An 18,180-nucleotide genomic window follows, 5' to 3' on the forward strand; every position below is an offset into this window, starting at 1 on the left:
CCCTGAAGTGCGGCAGGAAAAATCATGCTTTCATCATAGTGAACGCGCCCGCCGGCTACAGTGAAATAGAAGCTTCAGCGCTTGGACCTTTTTCCAGCACCGGTCCCCCTAGCGGCCGCCACGGCGAACTAAAAATGGGAGTAAGGCACGCCCACAAGAAAGTTTGGCTTTCGGAGAACTCGTGCACAAAATATCCTGGTCCTGCAGTCCCCCCTCCAGCACTGATCCGTCACCCGTACCTTTCACATGAATGTCACGGCAGCAGGACTAATCTGCAGTGTTCGAAGCGCCCCTTTTCTTTTTTTTTTCAATTTCGTAACCCCCTCACTGGCAGCCATGCGCTGGCAGCGTGGTCAGCCTCAAAGGTCTTTGGCCATTTTCTTAGAAAGCCATTATTGCGTGGACGTACGAACCCACCACGAGGTGTTGAAAGAGAACAAAAGAAAAGATGTGCAGTGAATTTATCTAGCCCGAGGCGCCTGCCGCTCAGGTGCCCCGCTCAGATGCCAGGCGAGTTGCTCGCCCTCTGTCTGCTTACCGGAACGAGGAATAAATAGTAGCGGCGTGAGTTGCCTGCGGTTCTGTGACGGCGCTGCTCGATATGTCTTTTTTCCTCGGCGACTGCAACATCGTCGTACAGGATGGCTGTGCTCCCGCGCATGGACGAGATTTTGGTGATCTTCAAGAGACAAGTGTTTTGTTTCCTGCAAAAAAATATTTATCATATGGTCTCATGAAGTAATTACACTTGGCTGCGTATGTCCGCCGTGAACACGCACGATGGGCTTCTAAAGCAGGTGGCAATCCGCACATTTTGCATTTCAACTCCGCCACTCAACGTTAAAGGGGTCCTGAAATACCTTCCGCCGATGCATGGATGTACATGCACCCAAATAAAGCAATGTATTTGCAATCTCCTCCCGCAAGAATTTTGTTAAAGCGATGAGTATTAGCTGAGAAATCGTAAATCAAAAACCGCGCATTATCGTCGCTCCGAGTTTCCTCCTCCTTTCGACTTACTCTCCGCTGTTGACGGCGCGAAAGCCTTGCCTCCCATGATGCTGCGCTCCGCAGCGGTGACGTACTTCCGCTATTGCGCTGCTCAGACTGTCGTCTGCTACGGGCAAGCTTTGTTGACACCATGAATCCCGCACGCACTCCGCTCAAGGCTGGAAAAGCGAACGAAAAATCTGGCCGCATGTATGCGGCGGCCTGGCCTTGCCCTTTCGCGGTGTACGTTGCTGGCGGCACATGACTTTTTATCGGCGGCGAACTCGCAGCCGCACGGGGAGGGTCGTGCGCTCGTTCCCTTGATGCACCGCGCACTGTTTATCCAAAAAGCGCCGTATCAGATGTGGCCCCGCTGGTGCCGGGTCTTATTTTGCGGCGGTGGTAATTCCTGCCGGCGGCATGTGAAAAAGACATTTTGAACCGATACAGAACCCGTGCACAAAACGCTTCAATCATGTGACCAGTTCAGCTTGGGGTGACGCGTGGTGGAGAGCGGCAACGTTGGCAAAACATTCTCCGCCGCGGCTCTGAGCTTTCTAGCGCTGGAGCGAGCGCCATTTCTTTGACAATCTCAAACATCGGTTGTCTTGGCAACAAGGCACTTACTGTAGACGTTGGCAACGTAGATCGTCGTCGACGTCTTCCCCTTTCTTCTGCTTCCGCTTCGCCGTCCCGTTATGGCCAGTTCGGTTACACAGAGCTCTATCGCAGAATCCCGGGAACCGAACCGAGGAATTTGTCGTGCTTGATGTGCGCTATGCCTTTGCGGACGAACGTGCACACGCCTTGTGCCGCCCCCTTCCCGCAGGTGCGGGCGCTCGGCGGGCAGGCGTGTGCGCGGTATCCAGGCAGGGTCATCTTCGTGGAATCTTCCGCGTGCGTCTCCTGCACCGCTATTACGTCGGGGAGTTCCGATGCATCTAGCGATCGCAGGTGCTGCTGTAATACTGCCTTTCGGCACCGAAACCCGTTCGCGTTACAGTGCCAAATCCTGAGTTGATCGCCTTGGGGTCTTCTATCCATGTTTCGGAGTCGGACCCTGCTGTTGTTCCTGGTTACCGTGGCCTATCTTGCTTGCTAGGCCCATGATGAGTTGCTTGAGCTCTTCGATTGATTGCTTCGTTTCGGCGAAACCCTTCTCCACTCTGACTTCCAGGCGACTCACTCGCTCGTCGAGATGGGTCACCTTCTCGTTCAGAACCTTGATTTCCCGCTCGTGCCAATCGAGCCTTTTGTTCATCTTGCGAATTCTGACGGCGTAGTTGATGCCGGCGTCCGATGAGGTCTGAGAATCACCCGAGCTGTTTTCTCCCATGGCGCTGTCGGTTTCGGTGTCCGATTCCGGCGCCTTCCTCCTGCGCAGCTTTGCTGGGGGAGGCCGGATCTTCTGCTGTTCCGGCGCCGGTGTAAACGGCATGGCCGGTGGCGTCGACGGCTCCGCAGCCATCGGTTTCACCCCGAGGTCCGTGAAGCTCGCCGGTTTGGGGACCGATCCGAGCGTCCACGTGAACGGGGACGCCGGCTTCTGCGCTGCCGTGAGCTTGTTGATGGTTTCCTGCTGCTGCTTGATGGTCTCTTGCAACATCTTGATCGTGTTCTCCAATTGCGTCATCTTTGACGTCATCGGGTCGTTCGGTTTCCTCGCCGGGGTCTTGGAGCGCCCGCGTACTCCGCTTGGCGCGGTGCCAGCGCCGCTAGGGGCGCTGCCGGCTTCCTCGCGTTGCCTAGCAACGGTCGCCCAAGTCGCGCGGTTGCGTGATTGGCTCCTCTTCCGCTCTTCCCTCTCTCTCCGCTCTTGCCGCGGCTCTTGCTGCGGCTCGCGTGACGTAAGCCCGCTTCTCGGAGGTTCGGGAATTCTTCCTTTCCGGGAAACCGGACCTTGTTTGCCTGGCTGGCAGATTTTGCCGCCTTTTCGGCCGCCATCTTGCGCTCGTGCTCACGCTGTCGGACTAGAAATGGCGTTTTGAACTTGTTCTTGCAGTTGCCCATGCCCGATGCGTGCGGTCCGCCGCACAATTTGCATCTCGGCTTACATTCGTTAGCGTGGTTTGGGCCCGGGTTGTTACGACCGCAGGCGAAACATATTCTGAGCTCCGGGTGCGGGCAGACATCTTTGCGGTGTCCAATTTTCCCGCACGTTCTACACACTTCCTTGTGCTGCCTATACAGGCGGCATCTCACCCAAACGCCCGCGAAGTTAACGTACGACGGGACTTTGGTGCCCTGAAACAGCACGATCACAGAACTGGAACTTCCAATCCTATGCGCGGCAAGCACCGTGGGGTTACGGTCTTGGATAACGCACTCGTTGATGGTTTCAGCCGAGTGTTCCGGGGAGATGTTGTCTATAACTCCCTTAGCCGTGTTCTCCGGCGCAACTCTGTAGGCAAACACCGCGTAGCTGCGGCCTCCGACAGAAATCTCTCTCACGCGGTCGTACAGACCGGCTCGCTCTTCGCTGGCCGTTCCGATCACAAAGATGTTCTGGTTCGCGTTTGGGCATGCATTGTCCGACATAAAGACATTCAACTCGATCTTGGCTGCCGCCGCCATGGCTCGCACGAGCACGAGCGGGTCCAATTTCCCCACTAGCAGTCCGCCACGTGGCCGAACAACCACCTTATGCTCTCCAATGGGCATGTTAGGCATCCTTGCTGCTTTCGTAAAAGCCGCGTTCACTCTCTGGGCAAATTGCGCTCTCGATGGTTGTGAAGTCGAAGAACGCTTACCGGGCTGACGTGCGAGATGCGTTTGCCATTACAGGAGGCGATGGTGTGTGTGTTGTGGACGCCTTTGTTTCACGATGAAATGCGACGTTGTGCTTCTGCGGGTGGATAGTTCTTCCAATGGTCTGGATAACCTTTCTCGAGCGACGTACGACTCAACCTCGCATGGCGTATGTGCAGTGTGCGTGGCTAAAAGCCATCGGCTTGTGCGCCAGAGTTAAGTGACTTGCTGTTCGTCCCCGCAAACCACGCGCGAGGTGAGTACCGAATTTACGACGGGCAGGAGGCAACCCATCCTCTGTCAATCGTGGTTCAGACTTTCAACGCATGTTGTGACGTCGTATTCGTTAGAAACGCATCTCTGGATTGTTTTGAAGCTGAATAAAATATATGCGTCAAACCCGGGCATTCGGCTCAGGGCGTTCTCTGCGATTGCACGAAAGAAGTGCCACGGGGCTTGAACGCTTTCTTTATGGAACGTGCTCAGGTAAGAGAATATCCATGTCGTGTTATGGCCGTGTTGCATTCAATACAAACGGTTAAGCGTTTGTTTTACACTTGTTTCGGTTGTCGTAAAATGCCCAAGCACTCCGGCACTCCGCTGGCAGATCAGCCGGCGAGCCGACGCTGAGCAGACGACTCATCTCTTTGCCGGAAGTGCGTGAAAAAGCCGCCCAATAGCAGGATGTCTAGCTCATGACGAACATCTGGGAATCGATGATGTAGACATGTGAAGATGGCGGCGTCCAAAAACACGAAGGAAAGGGTGAGAAAAAAACGACAAACTTTGCAACAAAAGTGTGAGCTTTCCGCTGCGCGTAAAATAGTAATACTTGGCACAGAGGACGTTGACGACCCAATCTAACGGTTGCGCTAGTTCATTTAGTGTGCTCAAAATGCCTTTCAGGGCCCCTTTAAAGGGACCGTGCAACACTCTTTTCAACTTTTTTTTTCTCAATCCTAGTGTTTTCGGAACGTAGCAAACAAACACATTAACCCAGCTTCACTGACCTGACCTCGCGAACGCTGTCGTTAACAGCAGTGCTGCTTGGCGTTCCCTAATCGCAGGAGTAATCTTCGTAGGATTTCGCAAAGTCAGCAGATCGATTCCCGTTCGCGCCAATTCATTTGCGTCGTTTGCACTGCTCGCGCCATCTACTGCAACCTTTTGTTACTTCGGAACTTGAAACGCTGTCACGAGAGGGCGGCGCGAGCGCGTTTTGTTTTTTCGGGGACAAGTTTTTTGTTTTTTATCCCAAAAACACAGGGTGGACCGATACTTTCCGCCCTAAGCACATAGAAGAAATTCGGTCGGCACCAGAATCCCGGGACGCTCGCCGCCGAGTCTGTACACAAAGCAGCCGCGTCGGCGGATTGCCTCGAAATCGCGTCATCCCTATTTCATATTTGCCGCGCTTTCGAGGCGCTTTTTCAAAGAAAGTGCTACGAGTTGTGCCGCGCATTCGCCAGATGGCGCCACGGGTCCCGCGACCGAGAGAAGACGCAGTGAAATATCCCCCTCGCGAGGGGCAAGATCAAATGCAGAGCATTTCCGGGGGCGCACGACGTTAAGTAGTTTGCGTTACGTTAATGTTGTTGCACTTGTGGCAACTGCTGACGAGAGAGCGCTCGTCAGCAGTAATTTGAATGAGTCAACGATATAAGGGGCGTTGGTAGCGTCCCATTCTGTTTCGGCTTTGTGGCGCAGTGGGTAGAGCACCATGTACACTGCGTTCCGCCCGCAGGGTCGAGGGATCGAAACCGGGCGCCGGATAGTATTTTTTTTTTATATAGTAGGGATCGAGGGGTGCGGTGCGGACTACGGACGTCAACGCGGGTGACATCGTGAGTTACTGAAATGCTCTGCATTTAAAAATTTTCGCCATGGCGTGGGGACTTACGACTTACAGCGGTCACCACAGGCAAGGGGGCGGCGGCAGCGCTTCGCTCCGTGATGCTCCTCCACTCCCTCTAGAACTGGCCGGGATTCCTCTCTACCACGCGTCTCCTGACGTAGGCCTCCTCCTCCTGTCAGGCCACGGTGGCCTGTGGCCGCTGCCACCGTGTCCGGCGTCTGTGTCTGTCACTGTGTCTGCCGTGTCTGGCCTGGCGTCTGTGGCCGCTGAGCTGGACGTACACGCCTCGCCCACGGTCGTCGATCCCGAACACTGCACTGCCTTGTCTTGCTCGTGGCCCGCTTGGAGGGGTACAAGTGGAGACGCCGCTCCCTCTTTTTTGCCCTTTGTTCAGCGTTGCTGCCTCTCCCGGCGGGTGAGACGTTTGTGAGTCGGAGCCCAAGGCAAAACAAGGGGGGGCTGATAAGGTGTCAACACCTTTCGTCAGACAGTTTCGGGCCCTTTTTCACCCAGCTATCCCCCGCTGCTGCGGTGCTGTTGCGAAAGCCGTCATCTTCGTACGACCACCAAAAACCTGCCGTCTGCCTCCCTCTTCGACGTTCGACGACCCGGCGTGTCCACAATGACGAACTAAATTTCGTCTACATTGACCCGTACGAGGGTGCGTTGAGTCGAAATAAACAGCTGTTACTGCAAAGCAGTATATGTCTAATACCCCCCCCGTTTTCATTGCGGTGTCATTGATTTACTCGGCGTCCTCCGGGGCTCCTCGCCACCGCTGACACCTCTTTCCCAACTATTTACCCCCTCGCCTCCACCGGTGCCCCTTTGGCAAGTTGCGCAGTCGGCAGCTAACGGCGGTATGCGGAATTATGAGATGATTGCGAAAAATAATCAGAAACAGTGGACTGGCGTAAAAATGCACAGACGGTTACTACACTCCCTAATATGAAATTTGTGCGCAGCGCGACCTGCAGTCTTCTCGGTCACGGTGCATTTCTGCTGCGTCTGAGGAAGAGTCCGCGTGATCAGCGAACGTACGGCGCCGTGCGCTACTCTACTGCTACCTCGCAGTGCGCCGCCGCCGGCCAGCATCTTGCAAATCGTGTTTGAACCACGTGACATTGCGCGTGAACCTCCCACGCAAATGTCACGTGGTTCAGATTAGCCCAGCATAAAGGAACAGCGAGCATGTTGTAGCATCATCATCATCATCATCAGCCTATCTACGCCCACTACAGGGCAAAGGCCTCTCCCATTATTCTCCAATTACCTCGGTCCTGTGCCAACTGTGACAAATTTATCCCCGCAAACTTCTTAATCTCATCTGCCCATCTAAGTTTCTGCCACCCCCTGCTCCGCTTGCCGTCTCAAGGAATCTACTCTGTTACCCTTAATGACCAGCGGTTATCTTGCCTTCGCATTACATGCCCTGCCCACGTCCATTTGTTCTTCTTAATCTCTATTATGTTGTAGCATATAATGTTTGAATTTCCCGCGAAAGCGTCAAGTGGTTTGGATTAGCGGAGAATGGAACAGCGTCTGGGGAAAGTGTCAGGGGGAGGGTGCTCCTTGGTGGCGACGCATGAGACATGTGTCAGGGAAAGGCAGTGAGAGAGATGACGCCCTAGCCGTACGTGTCGTACTCCACTTCACCTTTCGCTAGACACGCCTCTCAGTTTTCTTTCTTTGGTCGCTGCTGCGTTCGCTCACTCGGTTACGTGGACATAAACAGACGCCACTCCCGCGAAGCCCAGGTAACGGCTGCCCCCTAAAACGACCGAAACCCGCCGTTGCTGTTTCCACTCAAATTCACTTCGACAAGTAGTTGTGAATCCCTCCGGGTAGTAGAACTTTCCCAGTTGGAATGCCGGCTTGAGCCCATATTTCTTTTTCAGCTTGGAAGGCCTTCCGAGCAACATTTTCGCTGGTGTCTTTCACGCCTAAGTATGCTCCATCACCGGTTACTGGTTTATGCGTGCACGGTTTGCGAGTAGAAAAAGGGGGGCATGCACGAACAGCTAAGTGTCATGCCGCTACCGATGAAATTCCAGTTGTGCTGGTGGAAGATTTAGATGTCGAAATTACATGGCTCAATGCGGTTAGTTGGCTGTCCTCTTTAATCGAGTGGTTCGGGTGCGGGTTTATGGGTTGCACAGTCATCTTACACACTCAGTAAGATGCATACAAGGGGGAAGGAAATGGACAGCCACAGGTTTGTACGCGAGAATAGAGCTCAAGGGCTTCCAGGTTTTAAATCGTTATGAGATGGATGCATGCCGTTTGTTTGGAGGAAGAAGAGTGAAAATCGAAGCGTTGGCCCGAACACATGCACGAATGGGGGCAAAACCAATGGAAAGATGCTGGCACCACTGTTACCACCTGAAGTCCAGCTCATGGAGTAGCGGCAAATCCCTCTCGGTTGAACAGCAAATTGCCCACCAGGAACGCCGGTGTGAGCCAATATCACTTCTTCAGAGGGCTTTCAGGGGATTATTTCGACGGCGTCTGTCACTTCTAAGCACGCGCACATGACCGGTTGCCGGTTTATGCGTGCGCAGGTTTGTAGTGGATAACAGTGGGAGGGAGGAGGGGAGGCATGCAAGTGCAGCTATAGGCTTCATGCCCGTACTGTAGGATGGCATGTCCGTTGTTCTGGGGCGAGATTTAAACGCGGACGTTAAACGGCCCAATGGGACCTGTCCGAAGTCCTTAGTGGTAGAGCGGATTGAGTTTGTTTGTTAGGCTATGTTCAGATTACCGACGCAAAAACCGTATCGTTATCTATGGACGTAAAAAAATGCCATGTCAGGCAGTTCGGTTGGCTGAGACGTGAGATGACGTCACTCTTTAAAGTTATTACGACAGTTGCAGCAACCGTCTGAACCCGGCCTCTTGCGTGACACGCCGTTTTTTACGTCCATAGATCACGATATGGCTTTTGCTTTGGCTGTCTGAACATAGCCTTACACAAACAGTAAGATGCTTTCGACGCGGGAACGACACAGGCAGTTGATGCTTACCTGCAAGAACAAAGCTTGGATCCGTCAGAGGTTCATTCAGCTAATTGGCTAGGAAATATGCTCCATCGCAAAATACGATAAACGTGTTGTGTTTCGTGCGCTCCATGAATTGCGTCCAGCTTTGCAGGTGGTCATCCTTCTTCACAGAGTGGAAGGGCACTAATTTTTTCCCAGAGGTATTCTTCTGCCAAAAAAACCATGACCAGCTGGGAAGAGGAGGGTCAGGGTAATGAGGGGACTGTTGGGCAGTGGGACAGGAGAAAAGGATGTGCTCAACATTTGCATACATAGAAGGGCAGTTGAAATAAGATAGGTCTGAGCGATAACCGTAACAGCAGAGATGTGCCGGAGTGATGAGGGTGTCCAGCTGGATTGCCCGAGGGGTGTGCGCTTGCGATAAACAGACCTTGTTACCCTTGCTGCAACTCTCCAAGCCAACCTCGGTGGAATTTCAATGTATGTGGGTGGAGTCCAAGCCAGAATCACCATCACCAACTGTACCAGACTTATAATGAGTGGCAACTGTGTGATAAATTTGTAATATTTGGCGTTTAAATGCCACACTTCCGAATGGCAGTGTTTCCATGCATTTTTTTTATTGCTAGTGGAAGCATTCGTTAGCTAAGCAATTACTACTTTTGTCTTGCTTTTTCTCTTTTCAGGAACCTTTTTCTCAAGTTTAGCCACTGGACCCCAAATTACAATTTTTTGTCACTCCCGCAGATCTTCCACTTTGTCTAGAACATCCGGTGAAGGATTTCGTACTTTGTTCACCGGTGTACCTCATGCTTTTTAAATGGTCTTAATGAATCAATTAAAAGATTACTTGTCGTATTCCGCGTCTGTCCTCCATTTCACGTTTCCTCGACTAAGCTCAGTTGACGATATTGCAGTGCTAAATATGGTACCGCAGAATATGGGGGTTGTGGGAATCGTGGAGAACCGCGACCTGCGATCCCGAGCCAGCGCGCGCTTCGGGAGAGACGCTTGTGCGCTGAAACCGTCCGGCGCTCCGCTGGTTCGTCGGCGTCCCCCGAGAGATGGCGCCACCAATGTGTGCGGGGATAGGCGCGCGGGCGCGGGCGGCGCGAGCGTGCGCGTGCGGGAGACGAGGGAAGTCTCGTCGGAGACCCGGTCGGGGCGAGATCGGCGGAACGCGGCGGTGACGGATACTTGTGTCTCAGGTGGGAGCTTTGTTTGTCGCGCGCCGTGAGTGCCTGCCTCCCGTTCGCGGTCACGACCCGGACGGCGTGATTCGCGAACGCCGTCGAGCCTTGTGCTCGCATGCTTTGGGATTCCCCAAATAAACGGCTGTGCTTCGGCACTACTGTCTACTGTGTTCTCGTATCGGCGAACCTCGCTGGGCTGCCGTAGCCATGGGAGCCCGCGTGGTTGACACGCCGGGAGCTAGCGTGGTGGCTTACGCCAGGACTGGCTAAGTCGCCCCGAGGAACCCCTCGTATATACCACATGGCGCCCAACGTGGGGCTCGTATTCAGACGAATTCGAGGTTGCTAGCTCCCCGAGAAATGCGTTGCTGCAGTCGTAGCCCGCTACCATTTGTCCGGAAGACTTCGGACGAAACGCCTCGCGCCAGTCGGTTGCAGGCAGACAGTTATGATGCCCGATACAGCCGTGACGGCAAATGCGTAAACCTTCCTACACGCACCAGGCGGTGAGTCAGTAGGATACCTCCGAGCACCGCAGTCGCGGCCCGCTTGCGAGACGGGAGGTGCGTAGGCCTTGTTCCAACATGGCGGCGGGTCGCCTTCCTCGTAGCGCCGTCCCCGCGCAGTCGCGCCGGCGGCGCCGGTTGAAGTTTCCCCCAGGCGCGGCGGACACTACCGAGCGAGGGTGCGGTGTTTGGGAGTTCGCAAGCCGCACGATGAGCCCGCCGCTACTGCGCTTCGAGTCCGAGGCGGAGTGTTTGCCGATTTGACGCCTGACAAAGAGCGAGGGGGATCGCTGAAGGATCAGTCTCCTCTCGCTGCGGGGGGAAGCGGGAGCAATGGGACCGTTGTCTCCGCGCTTCCGGAGTGCGTGCGTCTCGATGCCGTGAAGTCTCCGCTTGAGATTGCGTTTAGGCAGTAAGAGCTTCGCGCGGCTCGGCAGCGGGCTCGTTGGTGGCGAGAGATCGCCAGTCTTAGTAAGAGACGGACTCTCAGGCGACCTATACCGGTGATGTGCGCCCGTAAGCCGCTGGTATTGCGGTTGGCGCTGGCTCTACGGCAGCTTGTATTGCTGCGAGTGAGTTGCAGGAGCCCGCCTGCTTGATGCTGACGCTGCTTTGCCGACCAACGCACCAGGCCGAAATAGCTCGGACGGGCGTTTCGATGCCGACAACCCGTAATAGTCAGGCGAGCTGCCTCCAGGCGGGGGTGGCGGCTGGAGCACAGTTGCCGGACTCGTGATTCCGCGAGCAAGCGAACGTGCAAGGGGGAGTCCCCTCGGGCATCTTTGTTACCCTATTTGGCGAGATCGTCGATAAGGTTTCCGGCCAGTCACAGGAGATTGCGGAGTCCCGCTGCTCCCCACTTCAAGTTCGGGAATCGTTTAAACTGGATGGTGAGAGCGAGACCTTCATACGGATACAACGGGGAGCCACGCCAGTCACCACTGCCACGGACAGCGAGGATGGCCTGCTGAACCACCGGCGGGGCCGAGCGCGGCCCGCGAAGCTACCGCCAGTTGCTGCTCCGGCCTGCCGGGCGGCAGCCAACCGTTCGGGAGGACCTGCGGCCGAAGCGGCCACGGAGCCCAGGAGGCGGCGGGATCTGGCGCCTACGCGAGCGGCGCGAGCCTTCGGGCAGCCGCAGTGGGCGCGGCCGTTCCCGTTGCCGCCTCGAGCTGGGAGTGGGGGTCGCATCATGGCGCGACCCCGGCGTTCGTCGGCTGCGGCTGCAGCTACCCCCGGGCTTGCCAACCTGCTGTGCTGCCCAACCGCGAGAGACTTGGAACCATTGCAATGTGTTTGCGGGTTTGTGAGGCGAGCATCGCGACGGCGGCATCGTGTGGCGAACTTTGGTGTGGAGTGGCGTTCGGTGGCTGTTTTGCTGACTTGAGACGTCGTGACGAGTGTGGTGCAACGTGACGTCACTCGAGCTCAAGTGGCGTCCAGTTTTAGGCGGGAGGAGTGTGGGAATCGTGGAGAACCGCGACCTGCGATCCCGAGCCAGCGCGCGCTTCGGGAGAGACGCTTGTGCGCTGAAACCGTCCGGCGCTATTTACCCTTGCGCGAGTTACATGCATTGTAATGTCAACCTTCTCCCCTATCCTCCTATTCCTATGTATTCTTTTCTCCCTATCCTCCCCCTCCCCCCCTACACCAGCAGGCGTTCCGGTGTCCGCCCCCTAGGCGAGACAAATTACGCCTGTTGGTGGCTTTTCCTTTTCCTAAGTACAATAAATACATACATACATTCGTCGGCGTCCCCCGAGAGATGGCGCCACCAATGTGTGCGGGGATAGGCGCGCGGGCGCGGGCGGCGCGAGCGTGCGCGCGCGGGAGACGAGGGAAGTCTCGTCGGAGACCCGGTCGGGGCGAGATCGGCGGAACGCGGCGGTGACGGATACGTGCATCTCAGGTGGGAGCTTTGTTTGTCGCGCGCCGTGAGTGCCCACCTCCCGTTCGCGGTCACGACCCGGACGGCGTGATTCGTGAACGCCGTCGAGCCTTGTGCTCGCATGCTTTGGGATTCCCCAAATAAACGGCTGTGCTTCGGCACTACTGTCTACTGTGTTCTCGTATCGGCGAACCTCGCTGGGCTGCCGTAGCCATGGGAGCCCGCGTGGTTGACACGCCGGGAGCTAGCGTGGTGGCTTACGCCAGGACTGGCTAAGTCGCCCCGAGGAACCCCTCGTATATACCACAGGGTAAGTCTGGTGGTTCCTGCTTTCATTGCACTCATTAAAACAGATCTACAAGCAAGCAAGACTCAGCTTAACTTCACAATCATTGTCGCAGGAACATGAATGTGGAATATAAAGTGAAAGATTGAAAGATTCGCAAGTGAGACTAAGCGACTTGCTGAAGATGTACAGAGAAGGAACTTTTATTCAATCGTGAAACATAGTACCGCTTACATAAAAAAAAAGAGCGCAAAAAACGCCAAGAGAAAGAACACCACAGTTTGACTATTCTACCAAGTATGCTACATATGCTACAGCAGCAATGAAGGATAGAGGCAGCTTCTCTCTTGCTATTTACAGCCAAAAAAAAAACTTTCTTTCAATCCGTGCCATAGCTTGGAAAAAAGACCGGCACACTAATATATATATGTATATATATACGCACTTCTCCCTCACAAAACAAAGTGGTTTATGGATTCTCCTTGAGTTAAACACTCGTACGTACACACTGAGGATGTATTGTGGAATAAATAAGAGGTACAGCCACAGCGTGTAAGCAAACCTTGGCAGTGCGGAAATCCATAACTGAAGTTGACTTCCCCGCCTACTTGTAGAATCGAGAGACTGCCCAGAATCACAGAACACGTTTGACTCGAAACCACAGCCTCGTCTAAACTGGCAAACTCGGCAGTAGAATAACAAAACAGTGCAGGTGTTGACGATGCCAGGAGGGAAATCTTAGTAATACTTTATGATATGTTTGGGGCAGTTCTTCTGGCCTTTATTGCAACCCAATGTTTTTGGGGTCACCTTGCCTTGTGTGTTTCAGTCACCTAACAAATACATATATTAAGGAAGAAAAGCTGGCAGCTCGATGATAGCACCAGCGAGTCATAATATCCAGTTTAAAATCAACTATCGAACCTAATACATGTGGAAAAAAAAGTGTATTGCTAGAAAGCAAGCTAAGGTGCGTCACAGTACAGTGCACAAAGGGTCCTCAAAATTAAATCCAGAGCGTAAAGTCAACACAAATGTACACTCAACAAAATGAAACGAAAACAGTTGCAACTTGCTCTTCGTGAAGCACGTTTGAAAAGTGCATGCACCTTAAACTTGCGAAAAGAACAAAACTGCTCGCCCCAAATCTAGAAAAAAAAAAGATAGCTTCCCTGTGGAACAATAGCCACCGATGCTTCAAAGCCAAGAAACCCCTTACAAACTTTCTTACAAGCCTGTGCGCTAAATTTGCCACTGACACGCAAAGAAGGTCACACTTCTCTCATTGCTTCTACACGCACTGCGTGGCAACTGAGAGTGGAACACAATACAGTATGATTTACGGTACATAATACAATTCTGAAAGGTGGTGCGTCATCAAGTTCAAGGTGACAGCACCAACACACTGCCGATTGATCAAATATGCCATGGACAAAAGAGAACAATATGGCATAACCAACAAATCAAAAGTGCGTGACATTCGCCAAACTAGTGAAGGCTGCACGAAATTTTCTTGGTTATGCGGTCGAAATGTAAAATAACAGTGCAAGAATGCAAAAACACGGACACAGTTTTTTTGTAATAAACAAGTACATGCGTGCTCTCCAAACACCACTGCTCAAGACACCATCTCCGGTTCACCAGTGAACAACCAACACAGGGAGTGGATGCGTCTAACAAGTAGCGTTTGTGTGTTAGGCGTCAGGCATGTGCAACCAGCGACACATTCCCAGAGATCATTCGACTAAAACCAAGCGCATCCTCTACACATGACTAGCTTTCTTGGCTACGAGCACGAACTGCCTCCTTGGGCAAAGAAGATGGCTAAAGGAAGGGAAAAGAATAAATGGCAAAGTATGCATTCAAAGTGTGTACGGCACGATGCTAGCTCCACTACCACAGAACAGATAACACCCATTCATGGAACAAACACTCACCGAGCTTTTCCAGAAGGGGCCATGCAGACAAAACACAAGTTTGTGTTATTCGAAAGATTTGGTGTTTTATAGCGACCCCAGTGCTTCTCTGGCAGGAAACAATGCTTCATTCACTGAGAGATTAATCAGTGTAAGTTAAAATTTTGATTTTCCCGCCGAATCGTGTGCTTCATGACGTCTGCAACAACTTAACAAGGACAGGTCTTTAAACGAATGTTAGTGCGCTGTATAGTCTGCAGTAGACTGTGGAATGCCTTTTTACCGTCAGTCCTCCTAGGTGGCACCACCATACTGCACAGAGCTGCTGTATGCCTTTGCTTTGTGTGTTTGCACCTGGCTTGTTTTTTTTTTGCAGTAGGTAGCAATCGTTTCGTGAAACACGGGGTATGTTCAACAAATAGGGTCACGTAAGAAAGTGTCACTTATGCCAATCAGCCAGGGTCGAATGCGAAAACACCATAGCACCAGACTACTGTGCAGCTATAACAAACATAGTGCGCACAGTACCAACAGCAGTACGCACTGGTACTTCTATGTATACGTGTACTTTCGTAACTTCCATCGTTTACGCCACCATTCTTACTGTTATAAAATGACTATGCATTACATTTTAACTAGCTCATTCTGAAAGCTTATAAGCCCTGCCTAACTGGCGTTTGCTTTTGCCGGCCTCAGACAATCACACAGCTGCCCATAATATGTCATAGATTCTAGTGCGGGAAGTGAGCTAGTGGATCACATGTCCACTCTCTTCTTTCCTAATTATATAGCCTATTTGGGAGAAGTTTACGTTAAAAGTGGTGTCAATGTGATTCTAACGAGGCAATCTTTCCAATGAACCAAACTTGTATTTTGTCTACATGGCCCCTTTAAGTGGGTCCATTAAAATAAAAGGAAAATTCAATGGTGCATAGCTGATAGCACTTGCACTTGAAAAAAATGAGAAGATGAGAAACTCTTTTTCGGTGGAGCAATAGGAAGTCAACATACGCCAATGGTTCGCCTTGGGAAGTGGGTTTTGTACAGCGTTGCCCCACCCCCCATTCGTATTGCTCAAGTGTACATCATGCGTCCTGTCTACACACATTCATAAGAAGCCAAACTGGGGCCCAAAAATAACATCCGATGTACTTTCACACGAGACATATGACAAGCATCTTTACCCTTGAAGCAGGGCTGTGGCTTCTGTAAAGTGACCAGTGCAATAATGTCACCGAGCGGAGATGGGAACAGGCTGAAAGTCAAAGCTGTGCAGTGTAAGGAACTCATTGGAAAACGTAACAACGCTGCTAAAACAAAGGCAGATGGTATTAGATGCTAGCAACGTTAGGACATCAGACAACGCCAAACAAGTGCGAATAATCACGGAAGTCCTGCTTCCTGTACACAATAAACCAGCTACATGAACAGACGCCACTGCGATAGCCTTTTACGGACCTTGGTTTGGGTGGAGAGAACCGGGAGCTCATTCACACCAGGCAAGGAAACATCTTTACAGTCACCGGAAATGTTCGCAAGATGCATTTGCTGCCTGTGCAGTTCCCGTGTTGCACGTCTGCATTTACAAGAAGTTGCGGGAAGCTGCTCTGAGTGAGGGGGACAGTCGAACAATACCTGTGTGCCCTAAAGGAATGAACCGATAGATTAGACTTGCTTTCTTTACAGTAGTCATTGCTGCAACAATGACCTCGCAAATGATGCTAGTTGTGTATTGAATTGTGCTTTGATCGCTACATCAGCCGTGAGGTGCTATGCTGTTTTTCAAAGTGTATTGCTGAGAACAGGATGTAACTTCTCTAGCTGGTTGGGTGAAGGCGACTTCTTTTGATAGGGGGCTGTTAAAAAACAGGAGCTCTGCAAGAAAGTGTAACAACCCATGCGAGCTGGTGGTGCCTGTCTTAAGAAAGCGAATGATAAAGAATAAAGACTGTGCGAAAGGCTGATATGTTGAGCTGTGAAGTGCAAGACCATGCTGTCTTCATGCACTACACCGGGAAAGCTCGGATGTTCGGAGTGCTTGCCACACAATGGGCTCACTGTGATGGTTCTAAACCACTCGTGATATGTCTGTTGGTAGTGATATGCATGTCTCCACTGTCGATTTGACTGCTGCCGTAGTTCACTGTCGTTGTCAGTTTCCAAGTGGCACCATAACATCTTTGTGGCTATGGAGTACCTGTTGCAAGCCTTCATTACTACTAAACAAAAACAACTAAGCAAAGATGTCAATTCTGCAAGCTGAACGCCATGAAAGTGGTTTTGCATTTCATTCACGACTTATCCTTCAAGACCCTCTTCGTCTCTCAAAACTGCGAGTTTAGGCGAAGGTGGCACAGCTCATGGTTTTAAATGTTAGTTGTAGGCAGACTGCTCAGTCAACAAGCAGAGCTTGGCTCGAAATTCTGCGTTCCTCTGCTGTTTATGCACATTCATCCCCTGTCGAATCAAATCGATAGAAGAGGAATGCAGATAGGCTGCTTTTACACGCGTGCATGTTTCATCTGCTATTGTCTAGCTTCCACATTGCTTGCGGCGATTCTCTCCTACTCGCTCTCCCGTATCTATAGCATAGCCAGCGAAACTTCGACCACCCCTGGCCCTTCCAAAGTAATTTTGAAGCCCCGTTTCACCACAGCCCACGGGGCACCATTCGTTGCTGCAACAGCAGTTGCCATCACTTTTGCGCGGGAACTGCACTGCCCTCCCAGCTACCGCTTCATGTCACGACCATCCGAACAAACTTTGCAACAAAGCAAAGGGTAAAACAAGACACAACACTACAGCGAGAGCACACAGAAGAGGGCGAAAGTTGCTTCGCATCTGCCATTTACAACGCACCCAGCTCGGATCATGCCATTGTTCCAAACGTGATACGTGCCCCACAAGGGTGTATACGGGGCTTTCTCTCAACACCGCCGCACCCCCATCCCTTTTCTAGGCCCCTGGCATGGCAACCGATGCTGTACGCCACCTACGATGACACCTTCGGGCTGAACAAACTTCCCGCTCTCATGGATTTAAACTCCGAGTGTCCTTACATTTGCACTACCATCACTCCCTGTGTCAACTAGCATTGTGGAGCGACCCTGGTGTTACACTGGTGGCGCAAGAGCCCGCCACTGTTGAAGCCAGCCCTACACCACCGGCGGAGGCAACTTGGGCGCCATCCTGGCTGCAGGGGCGGCTGTCGGGGGATCAGGGAGAGGGCGCGTTTCCTCGGCGTCATCGGCCGCGTCGTCGCTGTCATCTGAAGACGACTGCGGCGGATCCAGGGCTGTGTGGACGGTCAGCTGCACGTTCCTGTTGAGGCTGAACGCCGGAAATAGAGCCGCGTTGGGACCTTGTGTGGGCGCACCGAGGGCGATGGGCGGCCCCTGCCGCTCGTCATTGACGTAGAAGCAGAGCTGGCGCCTCTCCACGTCGAGCAGCACGCCGATGACCGAGCCCCGCTCGATGCCGCCGTCCATCCGGTGCTCGTGCCGGTCGTTGTGGAGAAACCACGACCGCTGGTGGTCTATGTACATGCTCCAGCCCTTGTCGTCCTTCCCTGCACACAGCGTTGGCAACAGTGTCACCATCAGCAGGGTCCTCCGGGACAAAAATTGCTTCTAATTAGGGGCTTTTCAATCCTTTCACTGTTAAGTTTCCTTACGTCTCGTCCGCACTCCCTGGCGGGTTTTTCTTTTTGTGTTCATTCAGTGGAAATTTATGCTGGTAATGCAATACGACGCTTTGCAGGACATGTGAACACTTTATTAAAAGTTAATTTTTCCAATAA

At 52.6% G+C, this 18,180-nt stretch overlaps 1 protein-coding gene across 3 annotated transcripts in view; it reads right to left on the bottom strand.

Annotated features, from left to right (window-relative positions):
* Positions 1 to 12,644: 12,644 nt before the first annotated feature.
* Positions 12,645 to 18,180, bottom strand: part of Trim9 (E3 ubiquitin-protein ligase Trim9) — a 274,501-nt gene continuing 268,965 nt past the window's right edge. For all 3 annotated transcript variants that reach the window (XM_077681478.1, XM_077681479.1, XM_077681480.1), the window contains one exon: positions 12,645 to 17,949. In XM_077681478.1, the coding sequence (XP_077537604.1) occupies positions 17,537 to 17,949 (413 nt within the window). In that variant the 3' untranslated portion in view covers positions 12,645 to 17,536. The remainder of the gene's footprint in view (positions 17,950 to 18,180) is intronic.

Source organism: Haemaphysalis longicornis, unplaced genomic scaffold, assembly GCF_048455015.1.
Source record: "Haemaphysalis longicornis isolate Haplotype H1 unplaced genomic scaffold, Haemaphysalis longicornis Haplotype H1 scaffold_8, whole genome shotgun sequence".
Taxonomy (NCBI): Eukaryota; Metazoa; Arthropoda; class Arachnida; order Ixodida; family Ixodidae; genus Haemaphysalis; species Haemaphysalis longicornis.